This window comes from Melopsittacus undulatus, chromosome 14, assembly GCF_012275295.1.
Source record: "Melopsittacus undulatus isolate bMelUnd1 chromosome 14, bMelUnd1.mat.Z, whole genome shotgun sequence".
Classification (NCBI taxonomy): Eukaryota; Metazoa; Chordata; class Aves; order Psittaciformes; family Psittaculidae; genus Melopsittacus; species Melopsittacus undulatus.
The window spans coordinates 3,465,648-3,481,611 of record NC_047540.1 but is presented as its reverse complement, the minus strand read 5'-3'; the positions used below and the strand labels follow the sequence as shown (position 1 = coordinate 3,481,611).

At 50.4% G+C, this 15,964-nt stretch overlaps 1 protein-coding gene across 2 annotated transcripts in view; it reads right to left on the bottom strand.

The window, feature by feature from the left end:
- Positions 1–15,964, bottom strand: part of PHACTR4 (phosphatase and actin regulator 4) — a 48,656-nt gene that overhangs the window by 28,417 nt on the left and 4,275 nt on the right. Inside the window, exons 2-3 of one of the 2 annotated variants that reach the window (XM_031053974.2) lie at positions 6,002–6,048; positions 4,152–4,222 (exon numbers count right to left, since the gene is read on the bottom strand). Coding sequence is in view for 1 of the 2 variants with exons in the window: in XM_031053969.2 (XP_030909829.2) it covers positions 6,002–6,017 (16 nt within the window). In the remaining variant the exon portion in view is untranslated. The remainder of the gene's footprint in view (positions 1–4,151; positions 4,223–6,001; positions 6,049–15,964) is intronic. The other variant, XM_031053969.2, reaches the window with a different exon arrangement.

Below are 15,964 nucleotides of genomic sequence, written 5' to 3'. Positions count from 1 at the left end.
CAGGCTGCAGTGCTGCAAGGGGAATGCAAGGTCCAACAAGTTGAAAATGAGAACTAGAAGCTGTGGAGCTCTGACCCCTCTGCTCCATGCCCTACTTACTGAACCACAATAGCTCCACGCTCCCTGTGTGACAGCGAGCTGGCCTCAATCAGCCACGGGATTGATTACATGTCCTACAAGGCCTTGTCTCTTCACACAAGGAATAAGATCACTCACTTCAATCACGACACACTTCAGCACTCACTTCTCACCCAGCATCAGCCTTTGGTCCCATCTGCTCCACATCCACAGCTTCACCATGCAACCACCGACGTGGCAAAGTCAACCTCCTCGGTCCTCCAAGCAGAGCTACCGGTAGGAACTGCAGAGCTGTTTCCTACAGCACCAAAAGTCACTGGAAATGGGGGTGCCACAGAATTGCAAGGTCTCTGGTAGGTGAAGAAATAATCTGTGTGCAACCCTTGGCTCCCAGATCAAGAGGGAAGTGCAGCAAGAGCTCAGACACATCCCCACATCATAAGGGGGTTGTTCAGGGCTAGCAGACGGAAGGCTGATGTGAATCACTTGCAAATACAGCAGGCAGAAGAAGAGCACCAGCATCCTGTTTTGGACAGGGGCTTGGGACAAGGGCCTGCAGGGACAGGCCAAGGGGAATGGCTTGAACCTGCCTGAGATAGGATTTTTGGAAGGAATTCTTCCCTGTGAGGCTGCTGAGACACTGGGATGGGTTGAACGGAGAAGCTGTGGCTGCCCCATCCCTGGCAGTGCTCAAGGCCAGGTTGGACACAGGGGCTTGGAGCAGCTGCTCCAGTGGAAGGGCTTGGAACTGGATGAGCTTTAAGGTCTCTTCCAACCCAACCCAGCCTGTGGCTCTGTGATGAACTGCCCCAAGCACCCTGCCAGCACTCAGCACATTAACTCCATAACAAGAGGCACATCCATCACACCTGTAAGAACAAAAGGCTCTCAGCATAATGTCCAACTTGTCAAGCACACCTGACTCATGCACAACAATGCCTTCATGTGGATAAGCAAATGTTCTGCACTGCTCTTTGTTTCAGAGTCAAACGGTCTCCACTGAGCTCAGTCCAACCCTCTGCTAAACCTGACTGAGGAACAGGAGGAGTTTGCCTTTCTTCCTGCTTGCAAATCAGCATCCATCACCTGTAATTACATATCTCAGCACTGCAGCCACCCTGGCTCTCTATTGCATGGCATGGGGCAGCTCTGTTGCTGTACACAAACCAGAGAGGAGCTCAGAAGGGAATCATCGTTTCTGTGCCTTCCTGCAAGCAAAACCTGTTCTTTTGTTCTGGAATAGGCATCATGAAGGTGTCCACTGGCCAGTTCATGGTAACTGCTCTTCTCCAGCTGCCCTCAGAGCTGCAGGACACAGAAGCACTCCTGACACTGCAGCACTCATGTCTGACTGCACAGATCAAACCCAGGAGACAACAACCAACATCATCTCCAGCAGCCTCATTGAAAGGAAGAGCTACACCACCCAAAGCCTTTATTCATCCGAAATGTGCACACTTGAAGGCTGCTGAATGGGGAGCTCAATGTCCCAGAAGCAGCCTCCATCTCTAGTTAAAACTGAGTCATCAGGAGGGGATTCCCAGCCCCAGGCACCAGGAGCAAGCTGAAGAACCTCTGAATCAGAGGCTGGCACCTGTTTCTGACCTCAACTCTGACACCCTGTGGCTGTCACCAGACCAGAGGGAGGTGAAGCTTCACCCATACAAGCAGCTCCAGCCCTTGCAGAGCCACCAGTGTCTGATCTCCTCCGAGATGGGAACATGGGATCTCTCTCCTTAGGTTCAACCTAACAACCTACAAGGAAAGCATTTCACATCCCAGCAGCCACTTCCAAGGGCTGTTCTCAGATCCCAGGCTGATGGAAGGCAGTGATTAAAATGTCTTTGGGACAGGTCATGGGCACTTCACCTTTACCACCGCGACCTCAAAATCCCATTGCCTATGCACATGCCATGATCCTGCCCTCATCTCCATAAGGGTTTTGGACCTGTGAAGGTATGGCTCTTATTTTTAAGGATAACAATGGGAATGGGGTAGCCAGCCATGCATCCTGCCAGGACCAAGGAGCTGGTGGTACAGAAGCAACTACTCACATTTCTAAGCCCTTCTACTCAGACTATATTTGGAGTCTGAAGTCTCCAAAAGCCTCAGATTCACCTCACGTTGGTTTCCTTCTGAGGCACAGAAGTCAGCCTAGATGCTAAAACAAATGACTTCTTTGTTTGCACAAAGGTTAAGGACTTGAAGAGTTATTTCCTATTTTTAGGAGGAAAAGAACTGGGTAAAAATGTAGCACAGCAGGAGAGGAAAGGGATGAAAGTCACCCTTGAATAAAGAAGTGTGAAAGATGCTTAAAGCATCCACAAACTTAGTACTTCAAGTGCTATTCAAAAAAACAGCAAATTTGGGGTGTGCAAAGGCTTCTTCAGTGAATTCCCAAAATACTTCACGGTTGTCACATGAAGACTGAGACAGAAGCTACTGAAAGGCTCAGATCCCAATATCTACAGAGGAAGCAAAGCACAGGAGGTCAAACGACCCCAAAATCAAACACTTCCCATGGAGAAGCCCTTCCCTGTGCGGGTGCTGGGACACTGGGATGGGTTGCACAGAGGAGATGGGGCTGCCCCATCCCTGGCAATGCTCAAGGCCAGGTTGGACACAGGGGCTTGGAGCAGCTGCTTCAGTGGAAGGTGTCCCTGCCCATGGCAGGGGTTGGAGCTGGAGGAGCTTTAAGGCCCCTTCCAAAACCAGTGTTGGATTCCATGAAGAAAGGCACTGCTCCCTCCAGAGCTGCTCATGAATGACAGGCTCAGACATCACCAGGTAAGCAACCTGCAGGCCTGGCTCCACGTCAGGGCAAGCCAACAGCATGGCAGAGCTTTCAAGGAAGCAGAGGCACAAGGTGAGACTTGCCCTCCCAAGAACAAAGCTCCCACTTCTTCAGTGTGTTGCTTTTGAAGATCTCAGAGGCAGAAGGAAAAGGTCCACAGGTAGCTCCTATCATGCTAAGCTAAGCGAGTGGTCTTTGGGAGGCTGTATGGGCAGGAGATGGAACAACAGAAATGAGCTCCAAAAATAGTGTGATCCTTCACATACACACACACACCCACCCCAGGAAGGATGTGAAGAGGGGGAAAGGTATCCCAGTGCCATTTCCCTTCCCCAGATCACTTGTGTAGGTGGGACCTTGGCAAGCAGGGAAGCTCGGCCTGGCAACGTGTGTATATTTAGATTTCATTCATTCCCCTCCCTAACCTCTGTCCTCCCACCTCCCTCAGCTGATGATGTGGGGGCAGCACAGACTGCGTCTGGCTTCGCACCGAGGCACAATCCATCGCTGCCACCTCACAGCTCCTACACAGAACTCACAGGTTCCCATCGCTTCCAACCTTCTCCCATCCCCAGTCTCACTGCACGAGGTGGGAGCTGAGGGCTCAGGCTGACAGAGCTACCCCAGTTCCTGCAGCTTGAGCAGGTTATGCATTTGCTAAGGCAAGAGCAGTCATCGTTTGGTTTTGCTTATGTCCAGCATGAGGGTGAAGAACTAAGTGATGCTGCACAACATGTGAACATCCACATTACTGCAGGAAGCTGCCATGTGGCAACGGAAGCTCAGGGTTTATAAGAGATTTCTCTGTATTCTTCTCTACACTTGCAAACCAACCCAGGGTAGGGTTGAAAAGCAAAGCTGCAGCTGCATACCTGCTCTGCAATAACCATGTATAGACAAGCTCTGAAATGCACTGGAGACCCTGCTTCCACTCGCCTGCATGGCCAAGCAGGAATTCAGCTATGAAGAGAACAGCAAGTTTGGGGTTTAATTAGCCAGGGCAGGCAGCCAAGGAGGGCTCCCCCACCCAGCCATGGCTACTGAAGCCTGACAGCTAACAAGGATTTCTGCTTCACTGTGTGGTCCTCAGGGGCCAGGCGAAGCACACCAGCTCTGAACACGTGCCAATGCAGTTCAAACAAGAGCCAGCCATGCAGCGGTGGGAATGCAGTTAATATACAACCAGTTAAGGAGCAGCAATACATCAAGAAAGCACCAGGCTTAGAGGGAACAAAGGGCATGGAGTCTAGCTCAGCTCCTGCACGCAGCTCCACCTTACCTCATCTCCAGGCTCAGTGCCGGGAACAAGGCAGGAGTCCTGAGCTTAGCAGCACTTGGAGAGTGAGCATCCTTAAAAGCAAAGTGATTAAGGAAAGAATAATAAAGACCAATCTGCTTCTTTAAGAAGGGGCTCTTGGCTCCCAGCACTAAGGAGGTAACATGTAAAAGCTTCACAATCAGTTGTGTGGGGTGTCTTGTGCATGCAAAGATCAAGTGCAGGTACTCCATCCATCCAAACTGAACGTGCTCCAAAGGAAAGTTGGCAAATGCAAACAGAACAGAAAGGCCTTTCCCACCCCAGGTCACCAGCACCACTCAAAGGAGGAGTCAAAGCTCTCAGTAACCCCAACAGGCTCCAACCCAATGTCTCACCTGCCCAACATCTGCTCCACCCAACAAAGAGTTCAACTGCACATGAAAAGGGACAAAAAGCTTTGGGGGACGAACCCAGCTGGCTGCTGGCAGTCCCTGCAGAGCCTGAGTCCTGGTGAATAAGCAGAGTTCACAGTGTTGCTCAAAGCCATCCCATTAATGCAGGCTGAAGAGAGAGGACAACTTGCCCTGGTGCTCCCTGTGCTTTGTCCTGGGGTTGAGCAGGGAGCTGTCACCTCCTAAGCCATTGCTCCAACATCGCCTGCCAGCACCACACTCACCCTACCCTTCCAAAGCCATCATTTGGGATTAGTTTGCCATGAGCAGATCATAAGGGAAAGCAATCACCACAAGTTTAATGTGCACCTTACAGGCTAACAATTAGAGGGCACAGCAGCAATTCTTGCCACCAGGATGATAAGCATGACATACTTTTAGGCATGTCCTCTTGGCTCGTAGCTATTCCAACCAACAGACCAGCTCTGTATGAAGTCAAGCACTGGCCTTCAGCAGACAGGCCTGGTACATCCACCATGCTGCTGCTAAGTACATCAGTTCCCAGGTTTTAAGGCTGGCATCACCCAGCTGCATAGGAATAACCTAGACATAGTATTTCTGGTCCGAGTTGCACTTCACTACAAGTTCAAAGTCACCAGCTGCAACATCATGGGCCACAAGATGCAAGCTCCACATGCTCAATGGATGCTGCCTTCCCAGCATGCAGACAAGAGCTCCCATGCAAATCCCATCTCAATGGGAAGGGGAAAACGGTCATTTAGCTGATGTCTTCCATTGCCATTTTAGGCAACAGATGGAAGGGCTATTCAAGCATAAAAACCCAACAAATCTATGAGTTTTAGTTGCAACCATATCCTTACATCACTTAATGCTAAGAGTGCTGAGTTTGCCTCAGGGCAAGTAGCACAAAGTGTCTGAAGCAAGAGCTTTAAAGCCAAATTTTGCTTAATAAAAATCCTGTATGTGCTGCAAGAGAGCAGCCTGAGGAAATGAGTACAGAAAGAGAAGTCAGCAGCCACCAAAGAAGTGAGGTCCTTCTTTATGGCACGCCATGTGCTTTGTTCAAGCCAGCTCAATGCTTCAGCCCTGCCCATGGCAAGGGGGTCAGAACTACATGATCTTAAGGTCCTTTCCAACCCTAATCATTGATTTAATGATTCTAGCCTCTTCCTTACGAAGAAAGGGATATTGTTTGTTTTCAAGAGCTTGGGCTGGACAATGGATTCGTATTCCAGGTTTCACAGATACCAAAGAGATCTTCCAGCTCTACAACACAGCTTTAATTCGGCTGCTCCATGCCATCGGTGCAGGACAGGTGCAACTGATGCAGCTTGTTTTCTAATCACCTTCCACATTTGAAAACATGAAGTTGAAGATAGGAAGGTTCTTTCTGATGCTTAACCAAGGAGGAAAAAGCAGGTCCACAACCTGTGGTAAGCTAGCCAAGAGTGTACTCACCAGTGCTCTCTTCCATCCCTCTTGCACACTAGCTTTCCAAGCAATTCCTACAATGACAGGAAACAAAACAGAGACACAAATTACAATTCCAAGTGTAACCAAAGCTCAGTTTGAAGTTTCACTTCCCTATCAGCTCTGCTCAGCCTACACACAACCAGCATGGAGCACACAGCCTGCCCCAGCAAACAAGGCATTAGGAGTGCAGCAGGTTCACCCTTCTTTGAAGACACCAGCAGCCTCTAATCACACACACTCCGGCTTGGAAAGAGGCAAGATCAAGGTGTAATAATTCCAAAGCATCAAACGTTTGTTCCCAGGGAAAACATTCCATGTCTGTGCTTCAAGGTGGCATGTGCCTGCTGGAAAAGGGAACAGCTACTGCTTATCTAGCAAAGGCAGAAGAGCACGTGCACGGGAAGCCTTTTAGATGTCCCATGTCATCAAGAGAGTTCTCAATGTGCTGGAGGCAAAAAGGAGGAAGTGGGATCTGAGCAGCAAAGCCAGTTTCTTCAAAGAGATGGAAGAGGAACTCAGTTTGGGGAAATCAGGAGCTATCTGGATGCTGATGGATGCTGCAGCACAGTCAAAACACGCTCAGCATTTTAGAAAGGAGTTTCTGTCCTTAAGAGCTTGAAGTTCCAACTAAGACAACCACAATAGGAAATGTCAACAGGCACAGCATGGGGTGACTGGGAAAGAGCTGTGAAACCAGCTTGTTTCCAGTGCTGGGAAGTCAAAGACAGCTTTTATCCCCAGCCCATTTCAGCCTAACCCTCCACCACTAAGCCTAGGCCGGCTCATCACCCCCACTCTCAGCAGCAGCGTGCAGTCTGTTGGCTGCAATGCACCATCCCATCAGATGCATCATCTCCATCTGATAGTGGGCTGACTTGACAGAACATGCTCAGCTTAACCAGAGCACCACAGGGCTGAGGTCTAGAGGAGATAACCCCACTATACCACCAGTGCACCTGAACCAGCTGTCACCAGCAGGGCTTTTAAACTTCACTGGGCTGTGTGGATAAAACACTTACTTTGAGCAGACAGTTGTGCTCCAGGGCCACTTCTCACTGCTGGAACTAGAATAGCATCCCAGTAAGATGGGGAGAACACCTCAATAAAGCTGATAAAATCATGTTAAATCAGATCATCACTGGTGATCACAGCATTCAGAGAAGCACAATCTGGGCAGCGAGTCAGTCACCCAAGAACATGAGCCCATCTTCATTTCAGAGGCTGGAATTACCACAGGGTTACTTGGGAAACGTCTTGGAATCCCTCCAGCTTCACCCATTAACATCATTAAAACACAGCTACTTTCTTGTGCATTCTGGATGCACGGTTTGGGTTTGGAACTGGGTGAGCTTTAAGGCCCCTTCCAACCCAGACCTTCCACGATTCCCAAGCTTCCCACAAACCCAAACCCCAGAGGCAGGAAGAACTCTCCTGTACAGGGCATGTGCAGGTAAGGTCCCTCTGCCTGCCCCTTCAGGAAGCCCTTCTGGGAAGGGAAAACAGCAAAGAAACAAAAGCAGGTACCTCAAAACCTACTTGAACCTCAGCACAGATGGGAGCAGCCCTCCTGCTCGCTCAGAGCCACCAGGGAGCTCACGTCCATTTGCCTTTCAAGGGCATTCCTGCACAGGCTGTGCTGAGCTCTGCGTATTCCAATGGGCACGTTTGTGCCTCGAATACCAATCCTGGCAGAGCCTGTCGCTGCTGGACACCCATTGTAGGCACCAAGGACATCTGTCATCGCCTGACAGCACGGCTGGAAGCACCTCAGCCTGTACCAGGAGGGATCCTTCTGGCCACAACACTACCTCCACAAGCAGCTGGTTATTAACAGAATGAGCATAGGAGGCCCAGTGGAAGGAAATGAGATGATGGCAGGTTAGAGGGAGAAGGAGCAAAGTCACAGCTCCCACTACATCACCACAAGGATGCCAGAGCAGGAGGCACGTCTCTGTTTGGGCTAAGAAACAGGCGTTTTCCCACCGCAGCAATGGATTACACAGTGCAGATCCTGCTGCCAGGATTAATTGGGACCAGCTCAGATCTTACATTTCCTTTAGCTCCTTTGAATATTCATGTCTCCAAAGTGCTCCCACATTCCCTGGGCCTGACAAGTGGGTGAAATTCCTCACGGCCCTGTTTCAGCTGCCTGTTTCAGTGCTCTGCATCCCTGCTCCCAGCATCCCAGCCAGCAGAGCCCAGCCTTTGTCTGCTTTCTTACTTCAAACACTCAGCTTTTTCTCTCCCCAGCTCTTTGTACCCATCTGAGAACACGTTCTGGTTCCATTGCCCTGCCTCTGAACCCTCAGCAGCAAGGTGATGGCTTTCTTCCAGCTAGGCAGCTAATCCACACACAATAAAAGCGAGGGCTTTGCAGCCATGCTCTTGTGTTCCTACACTGGTTCCTACCCTGTTCTTCAGTCCTCACACGCTCGCAGCTGAAGCAGGAATCCCATCTATCCCAGCTCTGTCGGCTCCATTGCATCCTCCCGAGGGTGCACACAAACAGATGCAGGTCCCTCTCGTGTTGTTGCCCCAGAGCTGGACCAGGACTGCAGGGAGGGCCTCCCCAGGGCAGGATAAAGGGTTTCAGCCTCCTCCTCAGTGAAGCTCGTTCTGTCCTCACAGCCATTTCTGATCTAGGACTGCTCATCTCCCCCAGTAACACCAAACAGCTCCTTCAGCAGACTAAGGGCTGGCTCCAAAAGCCCCACTGAAAACCGAGCCAATGTTGGTTGTTTTTCCTCAACTAAAGTAGAGAAGTGACAACCCTCGCCAGCAGAAGTGGCACATTGCTGCTCTGCAGTGTCTGCTCACTGATTTGCCTTAGGCATGGAAAGCAGTTTCCATGCTGGCTCAGCTCTAAATCACCATTCCAGAGAGGGACAGGACAGCAGCCACTACAGGGCTCCTACTGTAATGAGACACAAAACCGGAGGCTGTCTTGGAACTAAAAGCATGTAGGTGAGGGAAAGGTTGGTGTTCTAACAGTCCTGAGCTGTATCCATCAGCTGCAGAGGGAAAGGGAAGTGTTAATGAACACCAACAGCCTGGGGAGCAAGGTCCTACATTAACACAGACCACTGGCACAGAGCAGCCTGCCCTTATCACCCACTATAAACACCATTACAGCTCTCTTCTACAAATGAACACAACAGCACAGAACAGCTCTCCCAAGGGGCAGCTTATAGCATGGGGGCACAGGCTAGCCTTTAAATATCACAGGGGCAAGTCTTAAACCTCAAGAGATCAACCATGCCAACTGCACCATTATAAATTACAGGTGTGAAGGTAAAGTTAACCTCTTGTTGGAACAGCACAGAGAAGAAAGGGATGCGCAAGCCCTTCTGCAGCTCAGTGGACACCAAAAACCTTGTGTTCTTCTGCCTTCATCTAATAACAAGTCAGCTCCACCTAAAAACCTTGGTTTGCTCATCTTTAGTTAGATGGTTTGGCCATAGATTTGCTCCAAACGGTGGTTTCAAAAGCCTCCTTCCCTGACCCAGTTTATTCCACACCAATCACAGAGCAATGGAGAGGTCAGCTCCTGGGCAGCCTGGAGGTAAATCTGCATATCCCTTCTCAATGAAATGACACAGCTTTGTTCTCACAGCCTCATCTGGCACAATGAGGAGCACCAAGAATGAACAGCCCTGCAGTTCCTCTCTCTTCAGAAGGATCCCAGCCCTTCAGACTGGCACACTGCATTGCTTCACTTGCTGGGAAACAGGAACACAGCACAAGCAAAGGGGTTTGTGGAAGAAGTGGGAAACACTGGGAAAATCAGAACACAGTATAACCACTAGAAACCTAATTTATATAGCCTATTAGAATAACTAGGTTTGAGAAGCCTAAATACAGCAGCAATTACAGCAAATGAAACCAGCAGCTTTTTGACACTGATTTAACAGTTGGGAAGTGGCTCCCCACTGCAACCAGCAAATCTTCTTCAGCAGCATGGAAGCTGCCTGTGGGTGGCACAGTAATATAACATTCCCAGAGAGGAATGGTGAAGGGAAGGGAGCTGCATCCCTCCTGGCTGCAACATGTGCTGGGTGAGGGGTTTATCAGCCCTGGCACAAAGCAAACCTTATAAATCCTCCTGGACACCAGAAGGGCAGGCACATCTTCCACTAGGGAAGCATGGCATGGAGCTGACTTCTAAGGCAGCTCCCAGTGACAAATGCTGGCTCTGTTTAGCTATCAGTACAGCAAACACTTAGAGCTGGCCTCCAGCCCTTCTGGCAGCAGATGAACCAATCTGGAGGTGTGGGTGCCCACAGGGGGAAAAACCTGGCTGAATAGAGCAAAGCAGCTTCCCTGCTCCCTGTCCTTGAGGCAGCTGAAGGGCTTGCCTCCACCCAAATCATCTCCCTGAAAGCAAGGGCTGATCCGTGCAGAGGACGGATGCTCTTATTACCCTGGCAGCTGAAACAGGAGTAAGAGCATTCCAAGGGCTATTCCTTGATCAGTCTCCAAAAGCTGCAAGCCCAAAGTCAGCAGGAAGAAGGCACTATTCACCCTCTGGATTCCTGACTGCCAGCCCCACTGGAAAGCTTTAGATTTACCTCTAGTGTTGAGTAGGTGTGGAAGTTCTTCCCTAGAAGGCTTGAGCAATGTACTCATCCCCTGCAGGTTCCCACATGCCTGCATGCAGCTGGGATTCAGTACCCCATCCTCTCAAAACTCCATTCCAGAGCTGTCTGCCCAATGCTCAGCAGTGCAGGTCATAAAAGACAAGATTTCAGCTTGGCTTAGCAAGAAACTCACCACTTGAACACTTGAATCACACCACCCAAACCTCACCACCACTGCAGAACAGTTCTACTGCAGCAATCTCACCACTGGAGGAACAGGTACGTTTGATTCCAACCCAGAATAACACAACAGAGGGGTCAGAGATGAGAACTAACAGTAACCCAGAACAGCCAGAAGACCAAGCTTGATCTAATTAAAACCAGGCTATTAAAGACGTTCTAGAGGTCCGTAAGACCAAAACACAGCCCTTAACCTATCAACACATACAAACCCTCAATGTATTTTGATACTGAAGAATCTAATCCTGGGCACACCAGAAGGAGATAAGGAAAAGAACTGATGGATCTGCAGCATTGTTTCCACAGAGGATCCCAGTTACCAGAGTCCCCACCTCATTTTTGCACAGTGGGACTTCACAAAAGGAACCAGCATCACCAGCTTCAACATGCTACCAGCAAAAAACAATGAGTATTTGAAGTGCAGAGCTCCTCTGCCCCAAATCTAAGCTGGACTTTCCATTTCTACCTCTTTCCAAAGAGCATAAAGTGACAAACTGAATTCTGGACTATGTAAATCCTGTATTAGGAATACCATTACTGCTGCTTGAGGCACCAGAACATCCCAGCTACCATAAGATCAGGTTGCTTCAACCTGGCCTTGAACACTGCCAGGGATGGGGCAGCCACAGCTTCTCTGGGCACCCCTTGCCACTGCTTAAAGGCTATAAACTAACACACACCCCATTAAACATTAAGCATCTAAGATTCGAACCCAAAAGTCAGCCTTAAACCAGCCTCATCACAGACCATCAATAAAAGGATTCCTTTCCACGCAGACCTTTTCCAGCTTATTCCTTTGCTTTTCCAGCTCATTCCAAACCACTCATCCCAGCTTTTTTCAGGGAGAAAACACAGGGCTGCAGAAAATCTCTCTTCAGAAAGCAATGAAATCCCAGCCCCAGCAGCACCACGCTTGGTTCAGCCCTGGAACTGGCACCTTTCCATCGTGTCTTTCTGCTCCACTGACTGCAGTACAATAGGGTTTGCCAGAAACTAAACCCCCTTTGGGCCCAGCACATACCTGCTCATGCAAGAGGCTGTGCTTGTACCTCCCCTCTAACCAACTCTATCCACACAGAACCATGGGCACAGTGAGAAATGAGCAACCACAGGGTGAAGAAAGTGCATGGGACAGGTTGTGTGAAGCCAAGATCCAGCCTGCAAAGCAAAGCAGAGCAAGCAGACTCACGAGAGCAAGAAATGCAATGGGATTTTAGGATCACCAACCAAATCTTCCATCCTCACCCCACCATAAGCAGCACCATTGGCTGCACTATGTATATCTACCTTCAGTGCTCTACCCTGCACCCAAGAAGCACTAACTATCAGGGTGATTTATTGACCTTTGGCTGCTGGGGTGGATTCCAAACCACCTCCACCTTACTTTGTGGTTTCCATTCTCGTCACACTTTCAGGGCGAGCTCAGCACCTGAGCACACGCTGCGGTGATGCCCTCTAATTCCGACTCCATCGACTTGCTTTCAGTTGCAACCACTATTTCCTTACCAAAACGGGGCTGTTCCACTGCAGGCACTGCCAAAGGGGGTTGCAAAGAGGGTCTTCTTTGGGCCTCTTAAAGAAGCATGAACTCGGGCACTATCAAAGCAATACAAGTACTGAAAGCTGCCCTTGGAGCCTGCAGAAGCCAGCGGAGCTGAATGTGCCACATGGCTCCTTCCAATGCTCCTCCAATGTCATGGTTCCTGGGATAACAGACCACAGGGTGCACACAATCTGATTAAAGCCCATGTTTCACCAGGGTGCACTGGAGCACATCAAGCAGGCACTCCTAATCACATTCCATCTGAATGGCAATGCCGTGCCACGTGGGGAAAGAGGATACAGGAGACCTGGGCTGTGCAGGTGCCTTCACCACTGAAAGTCAACACTCACTAACCAGACACAGCTCAGCTACCGCAAGTCAAACCTGGCCCTGAATGGACAGCCTGGAATCACATCACTGCATCTCCAGGAGCCTGAAATCCCATCCTTTGATTCCCATTTTGCTAAGCTAAGCACAGTGTAATTCACTTGGAGCCTTATCTTTGCCTTCAGTCTCACTGCAGTCATTTTGAATTACTTCTGATTCAGATTGAATTTCACAGCCTGGTTTGGGTTGAAGGGACCTTAAAGCTCATCCAGTTCCAACCCCTTCCACTGGAGCAGCTGCTCCAAGCCCCTGTGTCCAGCCTGGCCTTGAGCACTGCCAGGGATGGGGCAGCCACAGCTTCTCTGGGCACCCTGTGCCAGCGCCTCAGCACCCTCACAAGGAAGAGTGCACCATAACCAAAGCAGCCTGATTTCTCTGATGTCTTGCAAAAACAGTGCTGTATTTGGGATAAAAGCAGCTTTTTGTCAGGAAAAAGTATTCATCTGTGTGAGGGAAAGGAAAGAACAGACTGCCACTATTAATATAAAAGCTCCCTGGTAACAAACCATCCTGATGCTCTGCTGGCATCAGGAATCTCCTGGAGCAGCTGATCCCAATCCAAACCAGCCTGGTACAGCAAGCAGCTGGTTTGAATCCAAGGCAGCTCCTCAGTGGGTTTGTCACGAGGCCCCCAAACAGTTGTTTGAGTGTTACAGGCAGGACTGAACACACAGGACCCTCTTTCATCAGTGATAGCAGCTTTAGGTGTTGACACAGCTGCAAGCCAAAACAGGGGCTCAGTTTGCTGGCACAGACAAGGGATTAGATTGGGTTAGGAAGGCATCAAATCAGGCTTCCCAGCACCACAATCTGACCACAGCCTTCCCAGCCCACTCCTCTATTCCTTTTCCCATGGCAAACACCAAAGGGAAGGGGCCATCCTTCTCTTTCCATGCTGTTTGAGCCAGTTGGACCCCAAAGCCATGAGTATCTGTGCTGGATACTCTCAAGGAAGCTAATGCCATAACAAAACAGGATTGCCTGCTCGTAATGAGATGATTTGAGATCTCTCCTACAGCTCCTCGGATACACTTAGGAGCAAACACCAACAGATCCCATTGCACCAGGAGTCGCCAGCCCCAGGTTTTGATACAAGCAGGACCTTGCTGCTCATAACCCAAGGCCAGCTATGACCCGGGAATTCCAGTTCAACCAGTTCCACCCTTTCTGCCCCTCACTGCTCCTGGCTCTCTTGGAACAACAAAACCCTACCCCAGCCTCCACTGGGATAAGCAGCTCATTGTAAAGCCCTGCAATGGAAAAGCCACCTGCTCCCCTCTCCAGAATTAAAAGCATTTCCAAACTGCAGCTCCCTGTCAGCCAGTGCAGACACATGGACACAACAGGCAAGCAGAGACTGCCACTTTCTGGCATGCCCTGTTCCCATTCAGTGCTGTGCTCCAGGCAGGAAATAACCCCTCTGCAGAGGAAAGGTTAAGTCCTGAGAGAAGACAATAAGATGCTGATGGGAGACAAGCTCCTGCCTTGCTCACACCTGCAGGACCTGCCCTTGAGTCTACCCCAGGTGACTCGGAGCTCTGTGTGCAGCTCTGGTGCCCTCAGCATCAGGACATGGAGCTGTTGGAGCAAGGCCAGAGGAGGCCACGAGGATGAGCAGGGGCTGGAGCAGCTCCTGTATGGAGCCAGGCTGAGAACATTGGGGCTGTTCAGCCTGGACAAGAGAAGGCTGCGTAGAGACCTCAGAGCAGCTTCCAGTGTCTGAAGGGGCTACAAGGATGCTGGAGAGGGACTGTTCATTAGGGACTATAGTGATAGGACAAGGGGTGATGGGTTCAAACTGAAACAGGGGAAGTTCAGGTTGGAAATAAGGAAGAAATTCTTTACTATGAGGGTGCTGAGGCGCTGGCACAGGGTGCCCAGAGAAGCTGTGGCTGCCCCATCCCTGGCAGTGCTCAAGGCCAGGTTGGACACAGGGGCTTGGAGCAGCTGCTCTATGGAAGGGTCTGGAACTGGAGGAGCTTTAGGGTCTCCTCCAACCCAAACCAGGCTGGATTCTATGAGTCTGCAGGTACTTAGGACTCTCAGCAGGAGCAGGGCTGCACTAGCAGAGGAGCTCCTGCCCACCATTCCAGCAGCTCCACACTGCTGCCATTGCCAGGACCCACTGCCAGAGGCTGCTCTGCTGGTGCTCTGCAGCACACAGCAAGCACCAGAGGCTGAAACCTCCTTCCCTTCTGCCCCACCTGTGCTCTGTGCTGTCCGGCAGATCCGGCTGTCTGCAGCACACCTCCATCTGAAACAGTGGCTGCTGCCAGGGCTGCATTCCTGCTGTGGTTAATCATTGCCCAGCAGACCCTGGAGAAGGTGCTGAGTGGCCGAGCAGCCAAACCCTCCTGCTCCATCCCCCCAGCTCCCATTGCCTAAGGACTGGGTCTTCCCTCAAGCACAGTGGGAGCTGCACCCACAAAGCCCATCCCACCAGCACCACTCAGGTTCACTTTCAGCTCTGATGTCTTTGAGGACAAATCCTCACATCCTCTCCATGAGGTTCACTCATCCCAACCCAAAGACTCATCTCTCATGAATCACACGTTATTGCTCCTGCCCGTCAAAACAGCCCTGTCTCACCTTGCACAACAACAGCTGTGCAGGACCAAACTGTTTCTGTCTCCAAGGCTGGAAAGGAACAGGCAAATAAAGCAGGACTTGCACTTTACCTGCAAAGTCTCTGTTTCACCTGCCCTGATGTCCAGCTGCAAGGGACACCTGCAGTAACACAGCAGCTTGTCACCATGGAGGGTGAGACACCAACACTGACACACAGCAGCCTTCCCTGGGAGGGAGCTGGGACACTGGGATGGGATGAACAGAGAAGCTGTGGCTGCCCCATCCCTGGCAGTGCTCAAGGCCAGGTTGGACACAGGGGCTTGGAGCAGCTGCTCCAGTGGAAGGGGTTGGAGCTGGAGGAGCTTTAAGGTCCCTTCCATCCCAAACCATTCCATGATTCTAGGAAATGCAGAAGGAAGCACTATCCACCACATTATCTCAATGCAAATCAAACCCCTTGCTACTGACATGAAGAGCAAAGACCCAAATAGCTTCCTGCAGCAAAGTCACCTTGGAAAAAGCCAAGAACTTGAGCTTTCCCTAAAAGAGAACTAAATTGCCAAGTGTCCCAGTAACTTCTGAGCTAACAGATAACATCAGACCCCGAGGGAGCACTTTGTGGAGAGCACAAGA